The 16,511-nt window shown below is 43.1% G+C and overlaps 4 protein-coding genes across 6 annotated transcripts in view; 2 read left to right on the forward strand and 2 right to left on the reverse strand.

The window, feature by feature from the left end:
- Window positions 1-1,499: 1,499 nt before the first annotated feature.
- LOC105557783 (striatin-3) lies at window positions 1,500-7,771 on the forward strand. Of its 2 annotated transcripts, none has more exons than XM_012005124.1 (11): window positions 1,500-2,012; window positions 2,617-2,720; window positions 3,483-3,692; window positions 3,861-4,059; window positions 4,227-4,358; window positions 4,463-4,604; window positions 5,478-5,599; window positions 5,677-5,855; window positions 5,977-6,308; window positions 6,523-6,834; window positions 6,963-7,771. In XM_012005124.1, the coding sequence occupies exons 1-11, from the start codon at window positions 1,743-1,745 to the stop codon at window positions 7,130-7,132; spliced, it is 2,172 nt and encodes a 723-aa protein (XP_011860514.1). In that variant the 5' UTR covers window positions 1,500-1,742; the 3' UTR covers window positions 7,133-7,771. The 2 variants fall into 2 exon arrangements, with proteins under 2 accessions (XP_011860514.1, XP_011860513.1); XM_012005123.1 differs by having other exon boundaries at window positions 1,503-2,012; window positions 4,227-4,385.
- Window positions 7,772-8,396: 625 nt separating this feature from the next.
- LOC105557784 (lysM and putative peptidoglycan-binding domain-containing protein 2) lies at window positions 8,397-13,127 on the forward strand. Of its 2 annotated transcripts, none has more exons than XM_012005125.1 (4): window positions 8,397-9,041; window positions 9,126-9,275; window positions 9,336-9,463; window positions 11,062-13,127. In XM_012005125.1, the coding sequence occupies exons 1-4, from the start codon at window positions 8,865-8,867 to the stop codon at window positions 11,297-11,299; spliced, it is 693 nt and encodes a 230-aa protein (XP_011860515.1). In that variant the 5' UTR covers window positions 8,397-8,864; the 3' UTR covers window positions 11,300-13,127. The 2 variants fall into 2 exon arrangements, with proteins under 2 accessions (XP_011860515.1, XP_011860516.1); XM_012005126.1 differs by having other exon boundaries at window positions 9,336-9,459.
- Window positions 13,128-13,496: 369 nt separating this feature from the next.
- Window positions 13,497-14,761, reverse strand: LOC105557786 (E3 ubiquitin-protein ligase RNF180-like). The gene is made up of 3 exons (XM_012005127.1): window positions 14,557-14,761; window positions 13,889-14,099; window positions 13,497-13,811 (listed from the first exon to the last, which is right to left on the reverse strand). The coding sequence occupies exons 2-3, from the start codon at window positions 14,069-14,071 to the stop codon at window positions 13,647-13,649; spliced, it is 348 nt and encodes a 115-aa protein (XP_011860517.1). The 5' UTR covers window positions 14,072-14,099; window positions 14,557-14,761; the 3' UTR covers window positions 13,497-13,646.
- Window positions 14,762-16,128: 1,367 nt separating this feature from the next.
- Window positions 16,129-16,511, reverse strand: part of LOC105557788 (lebercilin-like protein) — a 9,881-nt gene continuing 9,498 nt past the window's right edge. The window contains exon 10 of the mRNA XM_012005130.1: window positions 16,129-16,437. Coding sequence (XP_011860520.1) covers window positions 16,281-16,437 — 157 coding nt within the window. The 3' untranslated portion in view covers window positions 16,129-16,280. The remainder of the gene's footprint in view (window positions 16,438-16,511) is intronic.

The following is a 16,511-nucleotide window of genomic DNA, read 5'->3' on the forward strand; positions in this document are numbered from 1 at the left end:
TTCGCTTAATTATTTGTCTCCTTTTTTATCTGATGATTTGATAAATTTCACCGATCGGAATTATAAATCTTTTCCCTTTTTATTTCCAAAACACATATATGACATGCTCAAATTGTGTTTTCAAATTTACTGCATGTGAAGGGCTTCAGAAACAGCTCAAGATTCATAATTTTACACACAGGCCAGTTACACAAACGTCGTTTAACCGCTAACCGAAGGTTAATTGATCCTCTGTCTCTTCTTGGATAACAAGATAGAGAAAGATAGGAAGTCGACTGAACTCTGGTTAACAAAGACTGGTTAACCGACGTTTGTGAAACTGGACCTAACTTTAATCTCGGTTCAACTTTATATCTCTTTCTTGTTTCACGAATTAGAAAAAGGTAAGAAGGTTATTTAAACCGAGATTAGAAGTTAATCTGCATTTTGGTATAGAAACGGGCATTTTCTGCAACACTCCGTATAACGTATCGTACGTAGAATAAATCTCAGAATTATTTTCTATAAAATGTGAAACGTTGAACAAATTTTTTCAATTTTCCAGCGCACGTTTCTGTAATAATCGGTGCTGTATGGGAAATCAAAAGGAAAGAGATTTATAATTCCGATCGGTGAATTTTATCAAATCATCAGATGAAAAATAAAAGAGAAATAATCAACGGCTTTCATAAACTTTTTGCTTCGACTATATACTAGTATTTTTAGGCGATATTGATCTGCACATGCGCTCTATTAACTTATACGGCTGATAAGCCGCGAATTTCAAACGCTACTCCCTCGATTTGCCATCTGGCCCCTTTTACAGACGCGTTTGTCGATCGAAATCCAAATTTGAGGTACGACTGATCGTTTCCAGTCTCGTCTGCGTTCAAACTTGGCCCAGATCAACGCGGGTTTGGGGAAACATTTTCAAATGAGCCGAGCTAATCTGAATCCTCATCGAATAATGAGGGGAACGCGCGGAACTAGCGTTCCAAAAGCACGGCGGGAGAGACCAGGCTCAGGCACGGTTCACACGGCGCGCCGAGATAACAAAGCGCGTTCACACGGTGACGCGCGCGAGCGGCCGTGCGACAGACGCCGCGCCATTGGCTCGCGCGGGAGCGGAGCGAGCGGATTGGCCGGCGAACGGGCAGGCCGGGCCAATCGGGGGCGACGCGCGTCGCGGGGACTGAAAAAACAATTCGGGGCGATCCCGCTCGGCGAGGCGAAAGGGCCGCGGCGCGCGCGACCGCGACGGCGACGGGGGGCGGTGGTGAATGAATCGGTCGGTGCGTCGGTGCCGTTAAAAACGGGCCAATTTCCGGCGGCGATGCGCGCGTACCGGTCCGCAGGCTGCCCGCGGCTGGATTGCGGGGGCATGTAACTTTCGCCCGTCGGCCCGTCGGCGCTCGGCGAGAACGGCGTAGAGGAGGAGACGGTCCCCCGCGGAGTCGACTCGACTGCGCGATCCCTTCCGCTTCTCCGGAAGCGAGCGTCGCGCGGACGTGATCCACGGCGCGGACGAGGCCGCGCGGTCAACGAGCGGGGGGGGGAGGGAGGCTGCTGCGGAAGACTTTTTCCCTCGCGCGCGCGGAGTCTCGGGCTCCACGACTCGTCACGGCTGCCCACTTGCGTCCGCATGCGTGATAATTGTCTCCTTTCCCGACGGGGCCGATCGAAATACATTGTCCGACCGGAGAGCACTCTCGAGGTACTCCGCGAAGGAAGGGAAGTTGCTGTAATGGCCGCCGTGTCATGAAATGAAGGTGCCCAGCCAGTTTTGTGGTGCCACAATGGAGGATAGCTGCAGCCCCGCGTCCCAGAATCACAACGGCCAGCTGGCCGGCGGCGTGAACGTCTCCCTCGCCAACAACAAGCACCAGGGCGGCAGCGACAATGGCAGCAACGGCGACGCCAAGGACCAGCGGCCGCAGTACTCGATGCCTGGCATCCTGCACTTCATCCAGCACGAGTGGGCCCGCTTCGAGCTCGAGAGGTCCCAGTGGGAGCTGGACAGGGCGGAATTTCAGGTACGGGCCTCCCCGGCGAGCAGGCAGCGCGGGGCGCGCGCGAGCCGCGGGCGAGCGAGCGCGACGCGACAATCGTCCGCCTTATTGTCACTCGAGCTGTCATGTGACGGAGGGTGATGCATAAGGAAGCGCGAGGCGGACCTTCTGCCTCGGCCCGACGCGGACGGGACGCGCCTGGCGGTGCGACGGAGCGTGTCAACGATCGCCGTGCCGCGCGGCTCGAGGCGGCGTCGTTGCTCGCGTCGACGTCGCCTCCGTTTGTCACGCTGTCAGAGGCACAGCAAGCATATTTTCCCCCCCCTGCCGCTCCGCGCTCGCTCGTAGTTTGGCAGACCGGGAGAAAGGGCCTGCACACAATAGAGGAGAAGTCGGAGAGAGACCAAAGTTGAATCCAGGTTTTTTAAATTTGTAACAACGTCAATATTTTGTACTATGACTGTACAGCGCAATTCCTCGTGCGTTTCGTTCTTTTTCATCGTGCGTTGTATTTAATCTCTTCCTCTCCTGCGACGTTTAACTTGCTCTTAATTTCCTCTATTGCGCGCGGCGCCTAAAACTGTTGCTGCCAGCAAATCGAATTAATTTTTTTCCTTCACTCCCGCAGGCTAGGATAGCTTTTCTTCAGGGTGAAAGGAAGGGGCAGGAAAATTTGAAGAACGACCTTGTGAGGAGAATAAAAATGTTAGAGTACGCACTTAAGCAAGAAAGGTAAATAAACTGGTAATTGCAGCGGGATTTAGTACGTTAATTGCTGCGAATTGCCTTCCTTGTTTTCAAGAGCTCTTCCTCATTTTTGTCGGAACAGCGTCAAGTTTGTATTTCAAAAATCCCATTACTTAACGATACATTATGCTAAAACAAAAAATTACAAGAGCAGACAAAACATCCTTCCGTTTCCTGCTCTTTGTGGTTCATTCATATGTGAATGACGTGGACAATTGATGTGTTAAAGGAGAATCTGAGGAGACATTTTAGCATTGATACAGAAAATTTTAGGCCCAATTTTACCAACGTCGCTTAACTTTAAACTTAGCTTAATTCGTTCTCGGTCTCTATTCGACTTTTACTTTAGAAAAAGGCAAACGTTAATTAAACCAAGATTAAAATTAAACGATGTTTGGTGAAACTGGGCCTTAACATTGTACATAATATTTATACATACTTTGGATAAATAAGATTGTGTATGTGTATTGTATACATTTTTTAATATGAGAGAAATCTTACGGTTGTACGTCTTCTTTTTTTTTGTAAAATAAGATATACGAGTATATTGTGAATTGTAACTGTCGAGTCCACAACGTGAGATTGAAACTTGATTGGGATTTATTATTGCTATTCTCAATTGCAAGTGAGAGACATAATCGTCAACATTATGCTACTGGACTGTCATTAGACCGCGTCGCGTCTGTAGTAGTGTCTATCTTACAGTGACCCTGCAATGCCATGTCTTAAGCAATGTAATTTCTGTAGAGCGAGGTATCATAAACTAAAGTATGGTACCGACCTGGTGATGCAAGGGGACATCAAGCCGCCTCTTTATGAGGAAGGTACCACGTGCAATATCTCCGAAAGCGGTAGCGATGGCGGCGGCGGCGGCGGCGGAGGAGGAGGAGACGGAGAAGCTTCATTTACATCCGTCAGTAATGTCAGTTGGAGACAAGGTCGTCAACTTCTGAGGCAGTACGTAAAATCCGTTTGTAATCTGGGGAATACTTTGGAGCTTTTAAGCCGCCGATGTTGATTGATTTTTGCGCTTTTACTTTGCATTCAATTTGGGACAACTGTGAGACAGAATAGGAGACGTCAGCGCCCGAAATTTACAAAGAGACGTCTTGATATTTGTTTCAGGTATTTGCAAGAAATTGGATATACTGATACGATAATAGATGTACGGTCAAACAGAGTGCGATCTCTGCTTGGCTTAAACAATAATACAGACACAGAGGAGATGAATACTCCAGCCTTAAATGGAAATGAGGCATTGCGGGTTAAGCAGGAATGTAGCGAGGAAAGTCTCATGCGCCGAGGAAAACACCCACCCAAAAAGGTGCGGATAAGTGTTAAAACTTGAGATAAAACAACTCGAATTGCTTGTTGCAACGCTGTTAAGCTCCGCGTATATTCAAGTAAAAAATTGCAACGAGATTATAATAAAAGAGAGCAGTGGAAAAGCGCTCTCGTGCAATTTCTAAGATAGAAGCTTGATTTCAGCAGCAGCCATCTTCTATAGCAGAAGCAATGATATTAGACACGGAAGCGGCTGTTATAGCGAATTTCGAATTTTTGCGTCACACGGATATGGACATGGAAGAGGAGGAGGGAGACGGAGAAGACGAAATTTACGACGCAAGTACAGATACCAAACCAAATAAAGTAATTTCTGACGTTACTTTATACTTGTTTGCGACGTGCGCGTTCTATCGATATGATTCTCGTCTTTGGCCTTGCAGGCATCTAGCATGCCTCTTCTAACGGAGGACATCGATACAGATGCAGAAGCGGAAGAAGTGTTAAACGAATTAAATCTTCTCACAGAAATCGAAGAGTCACCGCCTGGTTCTATTCATCTGGAAATGAATTCTTCAGAATGGAGTAAGCACCGGGCCGTATTAACATTATTTACGCGTGTTTCCAACGTTTTTGTACAGGGTGTTTCACTTTAATCGCCCCAGGCAAATATCTCGAAAAATATGAAAGATACGGAAAAACGTTTCAGACAAAAGTTGTTTGGTTCCAAGGGGGACATAAGACGGTTTCATTGGTTTGACCTTGAGTCAATGTCCCAAGATCATATGGAGTTCAACTTTGTTTTTTTAAATGGAACTCCCTACTTTTCATTACATATTCTTGCAGCTTACCTCGAGAGCTTTTCAAAACACTATAATAAAGTGCTGTTTCATTCAGTAGAGTTGTTTGAGCATATTAAAATATACAGGGTGCAAACTAATTCGCACCCACTATTCATACAGTGATATTTCTCGTGTAAAACTCGAGTCGGAAAGTCCCGAACCATTTTTTTTAATTATGCTTTCTAAAGTAGTTATTGTTGATTAAAAATCAGCCGATCAGTATCGCTCTTGCCCGTTCGTGGGCCACGCATCTACTAAAGGCCGAATCAGACTAGCGATTGTCGACGCGGATTGAACTGGAATTGGCGATTGTCCTTCAGCCAATGAGAGCAAAGCAACCAGCGATTTAATCGGCTCTCCTTGGCTGGAAGACAATCGCCAATTCCAATCCAATCCGCATCGATAATTGCTAATCTGATTCGGCCTTTAGCGGTGTCCGTCGTGTGTCTGTTTAAAAAAACGATGCCGATTGACTAATATTTATTTAATGAAATGAACTATTAAACGAACTCAGTCTTTCATGATAAATGTCACTGCATAAATGGTGGGCGTGAATTAGTTACACCCTGTATAACGTTACGCTTTGCAATTTGCTGATTCAATATTTACTCCGAAGATGCAGCATTACATAGAGGATTGCCAGACCCAAGACGCCCAAATAAGGAAGGTGATTCTACGCTGGAATTAGGAGAATTAGAACAATTATGTGTTAACAATGATGCGGAAATATCGTATGATGTAAGTTGACGATTCTTCCTGTGTTACGTGAGTCCGTGATTTATTAATGCTTGCAACACCGTTATTTCGCCCGACAGATGGTTTCCACCACGAAGGAGACCTTCAGGAAAACGTGGAATGCGAAGTATACGTTACGATCGCATTTTGACGCTGTCAGGGCGCTTGTCTTCCATCCCACAGATCCAGTCCTTATCACCGCGAGCGATGATCACACGCTGAAATTGTGGAATCTTCATAAGACTGTACCAGCGAAAAAGTTCGTAAATTCCATCTTGCCGCGGGAACAGCTGATCGTTCGCAGCGTATCGTTTTAAGAACGTACGCTGTGTATTTTGCATCTATTCGTTGCATATACATTTCTTTTTATCTCCTCGCAGGTCAGCCTCGTTAGATGTAGAACCACTTTACACGTTCAGATCACACACTGGACCTGTATTGTGTCTGGCTATGTGCAGTATGGGTAACCGGTGTTACAGCGGTGGTCTAGACGGCAATATCCATTGCTGGACGCTCCCGTCGGCCAACATCGATCCGTACGACTCGTATGAACCAAGTGTCCTTAGTCATACGTTAACAGGACACACGAACGCCGTTTGGGGCTTGAGCATGTATTTACGTACTATGCTGTCGTTCAGTGCGGACGGAACTGTAAAATTATGGGCGCCACAGGCCCCGCAACCTCTTCTCAATACGTATGTTTCGGAACAAGGTACGCAAACTTATCCCACGCTAAGCTTGAAATTGATGCGCCGTTAGATCGCGATTAGCAAATAGCAAACTGTATATTAAAGCAACACGGGAGTCTCAAGTTTGCACAGCTTTATCTAGCAAATATTGATCAAATGTAAGTTCTCTCTCTGTGTCGCCGCGCTTGTGACTGACCAACGTGTCGTAACGGCCTGCTTTCGTTTTCTCTTTTGTAGATGGCATACCGACTTCGGTTGACTTTATCAGGGACGAGCCGCACAAGCTGGTCGTGGCTTATGAAGGAGCTTGCGTGGTATTTGACACTGAAACCGGCGCCATCGTGGCGCGACTCGAGGCGAACGAGACGAAAGGCGTGAATCGCGTAGTAGCGCATCCGACGTTACCGCTCGTCGTGGCCGCGCACGAGGATCGGCATATTCGTTTTTACGATCACCGGTCGGCTACTCTTGCCCACGCAATGGTAGCGCATTTGGACGCGGTTACTAGTCTCGCCGTAGATCCTCATGGTTTATATTTACTTTCGGGAAGTAAGTAGAAGGAGCATCTTTTCGATCTGTCGTGACAACAAAACTTGATGGCACGAAATGATCGAGTTAAGAAAAAAAAGGAAAAGAAACTCTAGTCTCTAACTCGGTGCTTATCGTCGCGATTGCAGGTCACGATTGCAGTATAAGATTGTGGAACATGGACAACAAGACTTGTGTTCAGGAGATAACAGCGCATCGGAAGAAATTCGACGAGAGCATCCTCGACGTGGCGTTCCACCCGTCGCGACCGTTTATCGCGAGCGCCGGCGCCGACGCTCTCGCCAAAGTGTTTGTGTGAAGTGTGTAAAGTCCAAGATACACTCGCTGCATCAAAATGATTTCTACCACCGCGTCAAATCGAGCAGTTTTTGTACTCGTATTCATTTTTAGATAACCTTATATAACTTTACGTGTCCACCCATCCACCACACATACAGAAGAAAAAACACACACGCATACATATAAAAAGTACACATACTTTCGATATATTTCCGTTGATAACTCCGATCGTTCTACCATCTCCGGGATGCCGAGATTTATAAGGAAATCAAATCGCTCGTGTAGTTATTCATAAAAAAAAGAAGAAAGAAGAAATTATCAGTAACTCTTGTCTGTGACACAGTTTATGAGGGGGGGGGGGGAAATAATTTTAAATATATATATATATATAAACGCTGCTTGTTGATGTCCGACCATCATTGAGTAGCCGATATTTGGAATAGCGGGGAGGGGTATCATGTAGAATATTAGCCGATATAGTCCTGATAATTAGAGGAAATCAAGCCCCTTGCCCACAGAATCCAGGAAGTACACTGCCGCGGTAGCGTAAATATTTATCCTTACGTTAACTATTTATTACCAATATCGCCGTTACTGTTGCACAGCTACTGGGGATTAATACAGCCGTAATAATCGACCGTGCAGTTGCCCTAATGAGTAAAAGAAAAAAAACAAATGTACGCATTAATTAGTCTCCCATTACACATAATTTTTTTCCCGCTGCCTTATATATTCATCGAGGCCGGCGCATAGTTACGATAACGATAATAATAATAATAATAATAACCGTAAGCTAAATACAATAGACATAATATTAATAACAATAAATTATAATTGTGTGTTTCTCTCTCTGTAATATATTGTATTTAAAAATAGATAACTGTGTAACGTATTATAATGAACATTTTTTTATTAAAGTCTCACTCCATTTATTTTCTTATTTTACATCCCCGCGAGCCCGGATCGTCCGCAGGGGCGACCGAGCGCCCTTTTACCTTACCCTACCCCCCCGTCTCCCCCGTGTAAATGACACACGAACGAGGTCGTCGCGGCGCGAGAATCGATCGATCGCGCTTACTCGGCGCGCGAGAAACGATCGCCTCGTTTCCTTATGCGATCGCACGTGATCCCGGGGGCGCGTCTTGGGTCGCGCGAGGGGGAGGAGGACAATCCTCCGGCAGCGTCTCGCCGAGTTTTCTCTCGGCGGCGAGTGCGGCGGGGGGGAAACTCGCCGCGATCGCCGCTCGAGGGACGAGGGAGGGGGAAAGAGAGATCATTCTCTCTGGGTGCGATCGCACTGATCAGCTGAACGCGATCAGCCATAAGCGCGGGCGATCTCGTGATCCGATCGGGCGAGGGAGAGAGAGAGGGAGGGGAAAGAGCGAGAAGTCAGCCGAGGGCCGTCGATGATCCCGAGAGAAATGACGGGATCTCCCGTGTACGCGTGCACGCCGTGCTAGGCATGAGAACTGGGCCACTCGGCCGCCCGAGAGTGGTTTGTTGTCGTTCCACGCGCCTTGTGAGTGCACCGCATCGGCCCGTCGTCCTCCCGTGGCCGCGCGCGGAGGACGAGGAGGGACGCGGGAGCTCCTCCACGAGGTGCGCCTGCCTCCTCGCCGAGGAGACGCGTCCCCTGATCCGCGGAAAAATATCCCCCCCCCCCCGCAGACAGGTTATGTGAGGGCCGAGACGTGCGTCAACGAGTTATGGTGCGCCCCCGGCCCCTCGTGAGCGTCCCGGCGGCCTAACGGATGGAGCGGAACGGCGCCAGGGAGATGGAGGAGCGCCGGTGCATCCGGGACACCGGCAGGGCCCTGAAGAAGTACGGCAGCACGGCCAAGCACGTGACGCGCACCGACAGCCTGGTGAAGCACACGGTGTGCCCCGCGGACACCCTCCAGGGGATAGCGCTTAAATACGGAGTCACGGTACGAAAACCCACATATTACATACGCGTCGTCTCGAGAGTACAAAGATTTCGTCCGTCATTGACGTTTCTCCGATTCTTGCAGACGGAGCAGATAAGAAGGATCAATAGATTGTGGGCGTCAGATAGTTTATTTCTACGGGAGCACCTGCTTATCCCCGTCAGCGCGGACAGTCCCGCCTCGGGGTGTAACGACGAGTCGGTGGCATCCGAGGAGCACGATGTCCCTCCAAATGTGAGTAAGATTTGCCCCTCCGCGGCGTCGATACGCTTGACGAATGTGTCGTGTTTGCAGATGTCTAGTCCTTCTTCGATATCGTCGTCGATTGGCGACGAGAGCTCGGTTAACGATTTCTTGGCTAAGATGGATAGCTCGATAGCCAGCGCCAAGAGAGAGGTGAAACGCGCTCAAGGGAACAGTGAGTAAGTTATTTTCTTTCTCAATTTTAGTTATGGATTGTAATAACTATTCTTTCAAGACCACTGTAATACATGCGAGTCTTTGTACATGAGTACCTCAGGTAACACACAGTTTATGTAATCGCTAGCCTATTATCTCGAATGTGATGACTATTAATTTGTAAAATTTAATTTGTATCAGCCACGATTGCTAGAAAAGGACCAAAACCCAACCCATACAGCACAGATGGTTGCAGTTACATTGCAGAAACGTTGCAATCTTGCACAGACATTGCAGGGATATAAAATTGCAAACTTTCGATACCAATATTGCAGCAATGTTTCAAAAATAATAAGAATACTATGTTTTCTATTTAAAAAATGTTTCTAATTACGAGAATTTTATAATGTTATTTTCGTTGATACCAATAATGCGCGAATTATTAAGTACTTGATCAGTGCGGTGTTGCTCGCAATCTCCATCTATTGCGAAGCGACATAATCTCCTTAGGTGCTTCGCAATAGCTTGCTGTGTATTGAAAAAGGCCCGAATGCATATGTAATTAGTAAATTCTCTGCTTATGTACAACAACAAATTATTCCAAAAATATTGCAATATATAACATTGCTATAATGTTGCACTGCAATCTCTCTGAGGGCGGACATTTCAACGTTGCTGCAACCCTCCAGAAACGTTGCAGCAATGTTGCGCAACGTTGCTGCAATATTGCAATCTTGCAATGTAACATTTCTGCAATCTTCCTACAATCTTTCTGTGCTGTGTGGGCATACAGCACAGATGGTTGCAGTAACGTTGCAATCTTGCAGATTGCAGTGCAATCTTGCAGAGACATTGCAGGGATATAAAATTGCTAACTTTCGATAGCAATATTGCAGCAATGCTTCAAAAATAATAAAAATACTATATTTTCTATTTAAACAATTCTCCTAATTACGAGAATTTTATAATGTTATTTTAGTTGACACCAATAATGCGCGAATTATTAAGTACTTGATCGGTGCGGTGTTGCTCGCAATCTCTACCTATTGCGAAGCGACATAATCTCCTTGGGTTGCTTCGCAATAGCTTACTGTGTATTGAAAAAGGCCCGGACGCATATGTAATTAGTAAATTCTTTGCTTATGTACAATAACGACAAATTATTCCAAAAATATTGCACTGTAACATTGCTATAATGTTGCACTGCAATCTCTCTGAGGGCGGACATTTCAACATTGCTGCAATCCTCCAGAAACGTTGCTGCAATATTGCAATCTTGCAATGTAACATTTCTGCAATCTTCCTGCAATCTTTCTGTGCTGTGTGGGCATGGTCGAAACGTCGCGATACTAAACCATTAAAATTGCCAGATATGGTCAACCAAATTTGATGTTAATTTTTGCTGGCGACCCTGAAGAATTTCTGATCAGTTCATTTTCTTTGCCTTTATATGCATTCGGTAGGACTTGCGTTTTCACGCGCGCGTCTCGTTCCGAGAGACGAGTATTTTTGCAAAACTGAAACCTCCCTTTTGTCCACGAATTTGTCCGAGTGCAATTTAACGTTACAAAAAGTACGCCGAATGCAAAATAATGTCCTCGCTTCTGTGAATTACTTTCAGATTCTGCACCGACGGCAATGACGTTTACGTACAACGACGACGCGGGTCGGCCAAACTGCGAAACTCATTTCCAACCACATCGAATACCTACTCGACGTCCTCCTCTGACTCCGTCAGACCCGTGTCCTCTAGTGATATGCATAACTTTCCGACCGCTGTGGTTATGACCCAAGGAAGAAGAGTAAAGACTTCCTTGCAAAGACTTGAGCAGCAGCAAGACGAGATGTTCCAGTTATAGCGTCTAAGTTTCATTGGGCTGTAACATTCTGTGTCTTGCGTGACTGTTATTAAAAAGCTTGTAGGAGAGGATGTACTGTATATCAATGCTAATAGGAGGTCGCTTCTCCCGTTTGACGTTGGTTGATCCAGTTTATTGTAGTTTGATTTAATTCAACTCCGCAGCGCTCTCTCTTTTTTTTCACGTCGTAAGACCGTTCGTATCTTGTAGTAATATTCTTGTATGATAATTGTCGTATCCCGGTTTTACGATCTCTTTTCATCGTAATGATATCGCGAGGAATGGATCGACTAACTTTTATACGTAGCGCTGAACCATTTTACATAACGTTGTTTAGTGGACCATATGTGCCTTGAATGTGAAACTGCGTTATGTAAGAGTTCTCTCCGTATTAATCACGTAAAAAAAAATTAATGTATGTTCCTTTCTTCCGAGTACTTTTATGTTTCTTTTAGTTTAAGACACTGTGATGAATCGTCTAAAAATTTGGCAAAGAGAAACCAAAAAGAGCTGTAAGAAAAGTAGTTGTTATGTAGTGAAAATAGATAGTGCACAGCTATAAATAGGAACAAAATGTAGAATCTACTTGTCTGAAACGCGACTTCTTGAACAAATTGTTACATTTGTTATAATGAAAATATATTTTATTTTCTCTCTTACCAAACCTTATTATAAAAGTTCTTTTCACAAGTGACAGAAGGTATATCATGTATACAATATTTTTCTAATATTAAATATATATATATATAAATGTTATCATTGTTTACGAGGATCCTGGTGAAAATTGTCGCGTGTGTAAATTAAGAAGGGGAGCTGGATGCGCCTGACATTATTAAAACATTATGGATTAGTTCGTTCAATATCAATTCTTAGCTGGACTAAGCTCCCTACGACTAATATTGAATCCATTGAAGTAATATTACTAGAGTGCATGTGTAATTAATTTGAATGTACCATAGTCATTGTCAGTCAAAACATCTTTCATAAAATATAACACAAGGTCACAAGGATTCAGAAATTAAATTCAGAATTCACTTTAAAAGGTGACGAACAATATCGCTTAATGTCGCAAAGCGATTGAAATTAGAAACTAGCGATTTGATTTATAATGTGAACCCTTCTACCTAAATATGAAGTTGGACATTGATATACATTGTACATCATATCCGTATAATGCATCCGAGTTTTGTACATAATCTAAAGAAATCCTGTATTTTACACTTCTTGTACATACAGTAAACAGAGGCACTGGTTAACAATGTTATCTGTAATTAATATCATGCGGTACCATTTCACTGTAAAAACAAAGAAGAGTATAAGATTGTTATATAAATTAAGAGATCTCTGATACATCCTCGCCACGTCTATATATCTTTATATAGACACATTATACATATAAGTTGGAAAAGATGTAATAAAATAATGTAAATATGAATTAAATAAAAAAGATCTAAAAGATAACAAAAGTCGGACTGGTGTATCTTTATTTGCTACGTAACAAATGTAATAGAAAAAAAACTATTTCACATATTATCTAAAATAACGAAATTGTTCATAGAAATATATTTCCTACAATTTTACCAACCCAAATAGCATACATGTCTAAAAGATATTTTTAAGACGTCATTAGGTTGTCTTTTAGACATGTACGTCTAAAATGTCTTAAAGATATCTTTGTAGCGTCTTTTAGACATAAGCGGTGTCTGGGAAAACTATTTACTCTTACGGAGGTAGTTCTCACAAGTACCCATACAGCACTGAGCACAGATGGTTGCAGTTACATTGCAGAAACGTTGCAATCTTGCAGAGACATTGCAGAGATATGAAATTGCGAACTTTCGATAGCAATATTGCAGCAATGTTTCAAAAATAATAAAAATACTATATTTTCTATTTGAAAAGTTTTTCTAATTACGAGAGTTTTATAATGTTATTTTCATTGACACCAATAATGCGCGAATAAGTACTTCATCAGTGCGGTGTTGCTCGCAATCTTCATCTATTGCGAAGCGACATAATCTCCTTAGGTTGCTTCGCAATAGCTTGCTGTGTATTGAAAAAGGCCCGGATGCATATGTAATTAGTAAATTCTCTGCTTATGTACAACGACAAATTATTCCAAAGATATTGCACTGCAATCTCTCTGAGGGCGGACATTTCAACGTTGCTGCGATCCTCCAGAAACGTTGCAGCAATGTTGCGCAACGTTGCTGCAATATTGCAAACTTGCAATGTAACATTTCTGCAATCTTCCTGCAATCTTTCTATGCTGTGTGGGTACTGTACAACAATATACAACGATGTATTAAACAGAGGCGATGTACATATACATAAATTCTGTTCTTGCTCACTGTCCCAAACCTTCACACAATATGTCCACTTTGGAGTTGACTATCCTTATGGGAGGCCTCACATACTTGTCGCAGCAGCACTTGAACTCGTTCACAAAGTTGAAGGATCCTAAGCGACTGTTGCAGTACGGACAATGTATTTTTCCCTTGGTCCAAGATTCCTTCAAGAAACCAATTATCCGGACTTGTAATTCGCACATGTACGTTTAGTCTCAACATCTTGATGAGAAAGGTATACCTGATCAATGGCATCCATAATCCAATCCGGTGCACTCTCCGGAGTCATGTACGAACAGCAATCGGACTCGCCTTCTTGGCATCCTACATCCGCCGCCTGCTGCTTCATCTCGTGGTGCGCATTGAACAAGACAGAGTCGCCCTTGAAAAGAAATTTACAGCAATGCCGGCACCTCACCTCCATGACGCGGTGCAGCGATACGGAGAGACACCTGAGAAACGAAATATTATTCAATGTAATTGGTTAATGAGAACGTTGGAACAGAAATTGAACTCGCGTTGCATTGGACAAGTACACGGAGATAAATTTTCTACTAAAATTTATTCCGAAGATTATGCGGGACAACATAGCATTTTGAAGAACTTTATGAGAGTTTCTTGACAGTTTACCATACATTTGCTCCTAGAATTTATCCTGAAAGTCGTGTGATTGTGGGACAACATGGCATTTTGAACAACTTTACTAGTAAAATGTACAGTGAGTCTAATTACTAGTGAAATGTGTGGTACAATTTCAAAAAAACTCTCCTAAAATTCTTCGAAATGCTGTGTTGTCCCACGATTACAATACTTTCGGGATAAATTTTAAAAGAAAATTCTCTCCAACTGTGCAACAGTTGGTTATCAAGGTGCATGCAGTGCGAATAGCTCCGCTATAATAATTATTACTTTGATAACGTGTAGTGACCATAGCGCAAAAAGACGTGCACCGTATGCGCTTCTTTAATTGGCCGAGACCAGCGTTGAAAATTGTATTCGAATCCAGAAATTGTTATTCGATCGTCGCCTCTTGGAAGGAAGAATCCACCGCGAGTCCATACGTATGCCTGGCACACCGACACAGTGTCGTAACCAACTTTCCACGTGCCCCGCGCAGTGATCCCAGATTGCGGGATTTCTGGCGCACGCGCAGTAGCGCAAGCTTGAGCAGCCGCTCAGTAGCGTATACGTTCTTCTTAACTAGAGGGTTAGATAGAACCCTCACAAGAAGAGTATAGGAAATATCGTACAAAAAGTTTTTTATCAATTAAATAAATGTTTAATAAACTGCTCTATATAATATATAAATCATTAATATGAGTTTTAATAAAAAATCTATGTAAAATTGAATAGTAAAGAACACGGTTCCTAGAAACCCCCCACGTTGCCTGTATGTACGAGTCTTTCATGGTAGTCACGTGATCGCTATGCGCATGGCAGAAAGGCTTGCGCTACTGCGCGTGCGCCAGAAATCCCGCAATCTGGGATCACTGGCCCCGCGTAAGATCTTATTTCCGGTCGGATTTGAACTCGAGTCGTTCTGTAGTCAATCGTGAATTCTTCACCGCTGAGGCCCGGTTTCACCAAACGTCGCCTAACTTTAATCTCAGTTCGTTTGTCTCTTTCTAGAGTAACAGTTGGAGACAAAGAGGCCTGAATGATACAAATTTAAAACTTGAAAAATTAAAAATTGTAAAATTTGATGAAAACTTTTCAATACTGTATCTGAGAATCTTTTGTCAGCTCCTTTCGTCCTGTCCCTGCCGAAAGTAATTCTACAAAATTCTACAAAAAAATTAAATATAACTGCCAGAATCCACGAAATTCTACGTAAATTTAAAAAGTGTTGTGAAAATCAACATGAAAATGCTAGAATTGGAGCACTTTTGTTAATTTTTGTAATATTCTACAAGTAAGCGGATGTTTTAATTCTTTAAGATTTTGTTGTTTCACAAATTTTTTAAAACCAGTAAAGTTTTGTACTAATTTTTACAAAATTGTACATTTTCATGAAATATTACTCGCAATAATTTCTTGATTTGAGAACATTGTAATTTGTGGTACTATTTTGTAGATATTTTTACAAAAAAATTAATGTTTCAACGAAGATACAAAAATTTCTACAAATTTCTATTTCAAGTCAATTTTTTGTAGTTATTTATAGAAATTTTTTCCGCTAGGGTATATATTCATATAATTGAATCTTTACAGTTCATACACGAGACAATCGATACAAAACACAATGCAAGCAACCAATTTGAAAACGAAAGTCTAACTTCTTGAAAAATAAACGTTCCATAAACCGTGCGTTTATCGAAACTTTCTTTGCTTTATTCATTAAAAAACCAACATGTACCTCGCTTTATTTTAAGGCATTAAGTAAAATACGTTGCTCGTTTGTTATTCATTTTTTAAAGAAATGTATCTAATATTCATCGCAACGGCATCCTCAGACGAGTCGATTCAAATCTCAATACATCGGAAAAATATATAATGCATATATTTCTTCTTTATACATTTCATTTGTCGACAAGGTCCGCGCGATAAAGTTGAACGGAATTAACGAAAGCGAGACGAAAGGTAGATCTCGTGCTATCTATATTATGATCCTTAATGCGACAATGTCTAAAATTTCAATGCGATTTACTACAGGTGCTTCTGACTTTACTTTCTATGTGATTGTCCTCGAATATATCTCTAATGATATCACGCCTCGGCTTCGAGTGCGCGGGTAAGCCACGATGTAGATTCTCCATTATCTGCATTCTGTTCACGTTATGATTCCTAAACCCTTGCTCCAGGAACTCGATGTTCTCGTTGTCGTCGATAGCTCTCATCGTGGCATCGTGCAAATAGATTTACAC

The sequence above is a fragment of the Vollenhovia emeryi genome, unplaced genomic scaffold (genome assembly GCF_000949405.1).
Source record: "Vollenhovia emeryi isolate VEMERY1.0 unplaced genomic scaffold, V.emery_V1.0 DF939419.1, whole genome shotgun sequence".
Classification (NCBI taxonomy): domain Eukaryota; kingdom Metazoa; phylum Arthropoda; class Insecta; order Hymenoptera; family Formicidae; genus Vollenhovia; species Vollenhovia emeryi.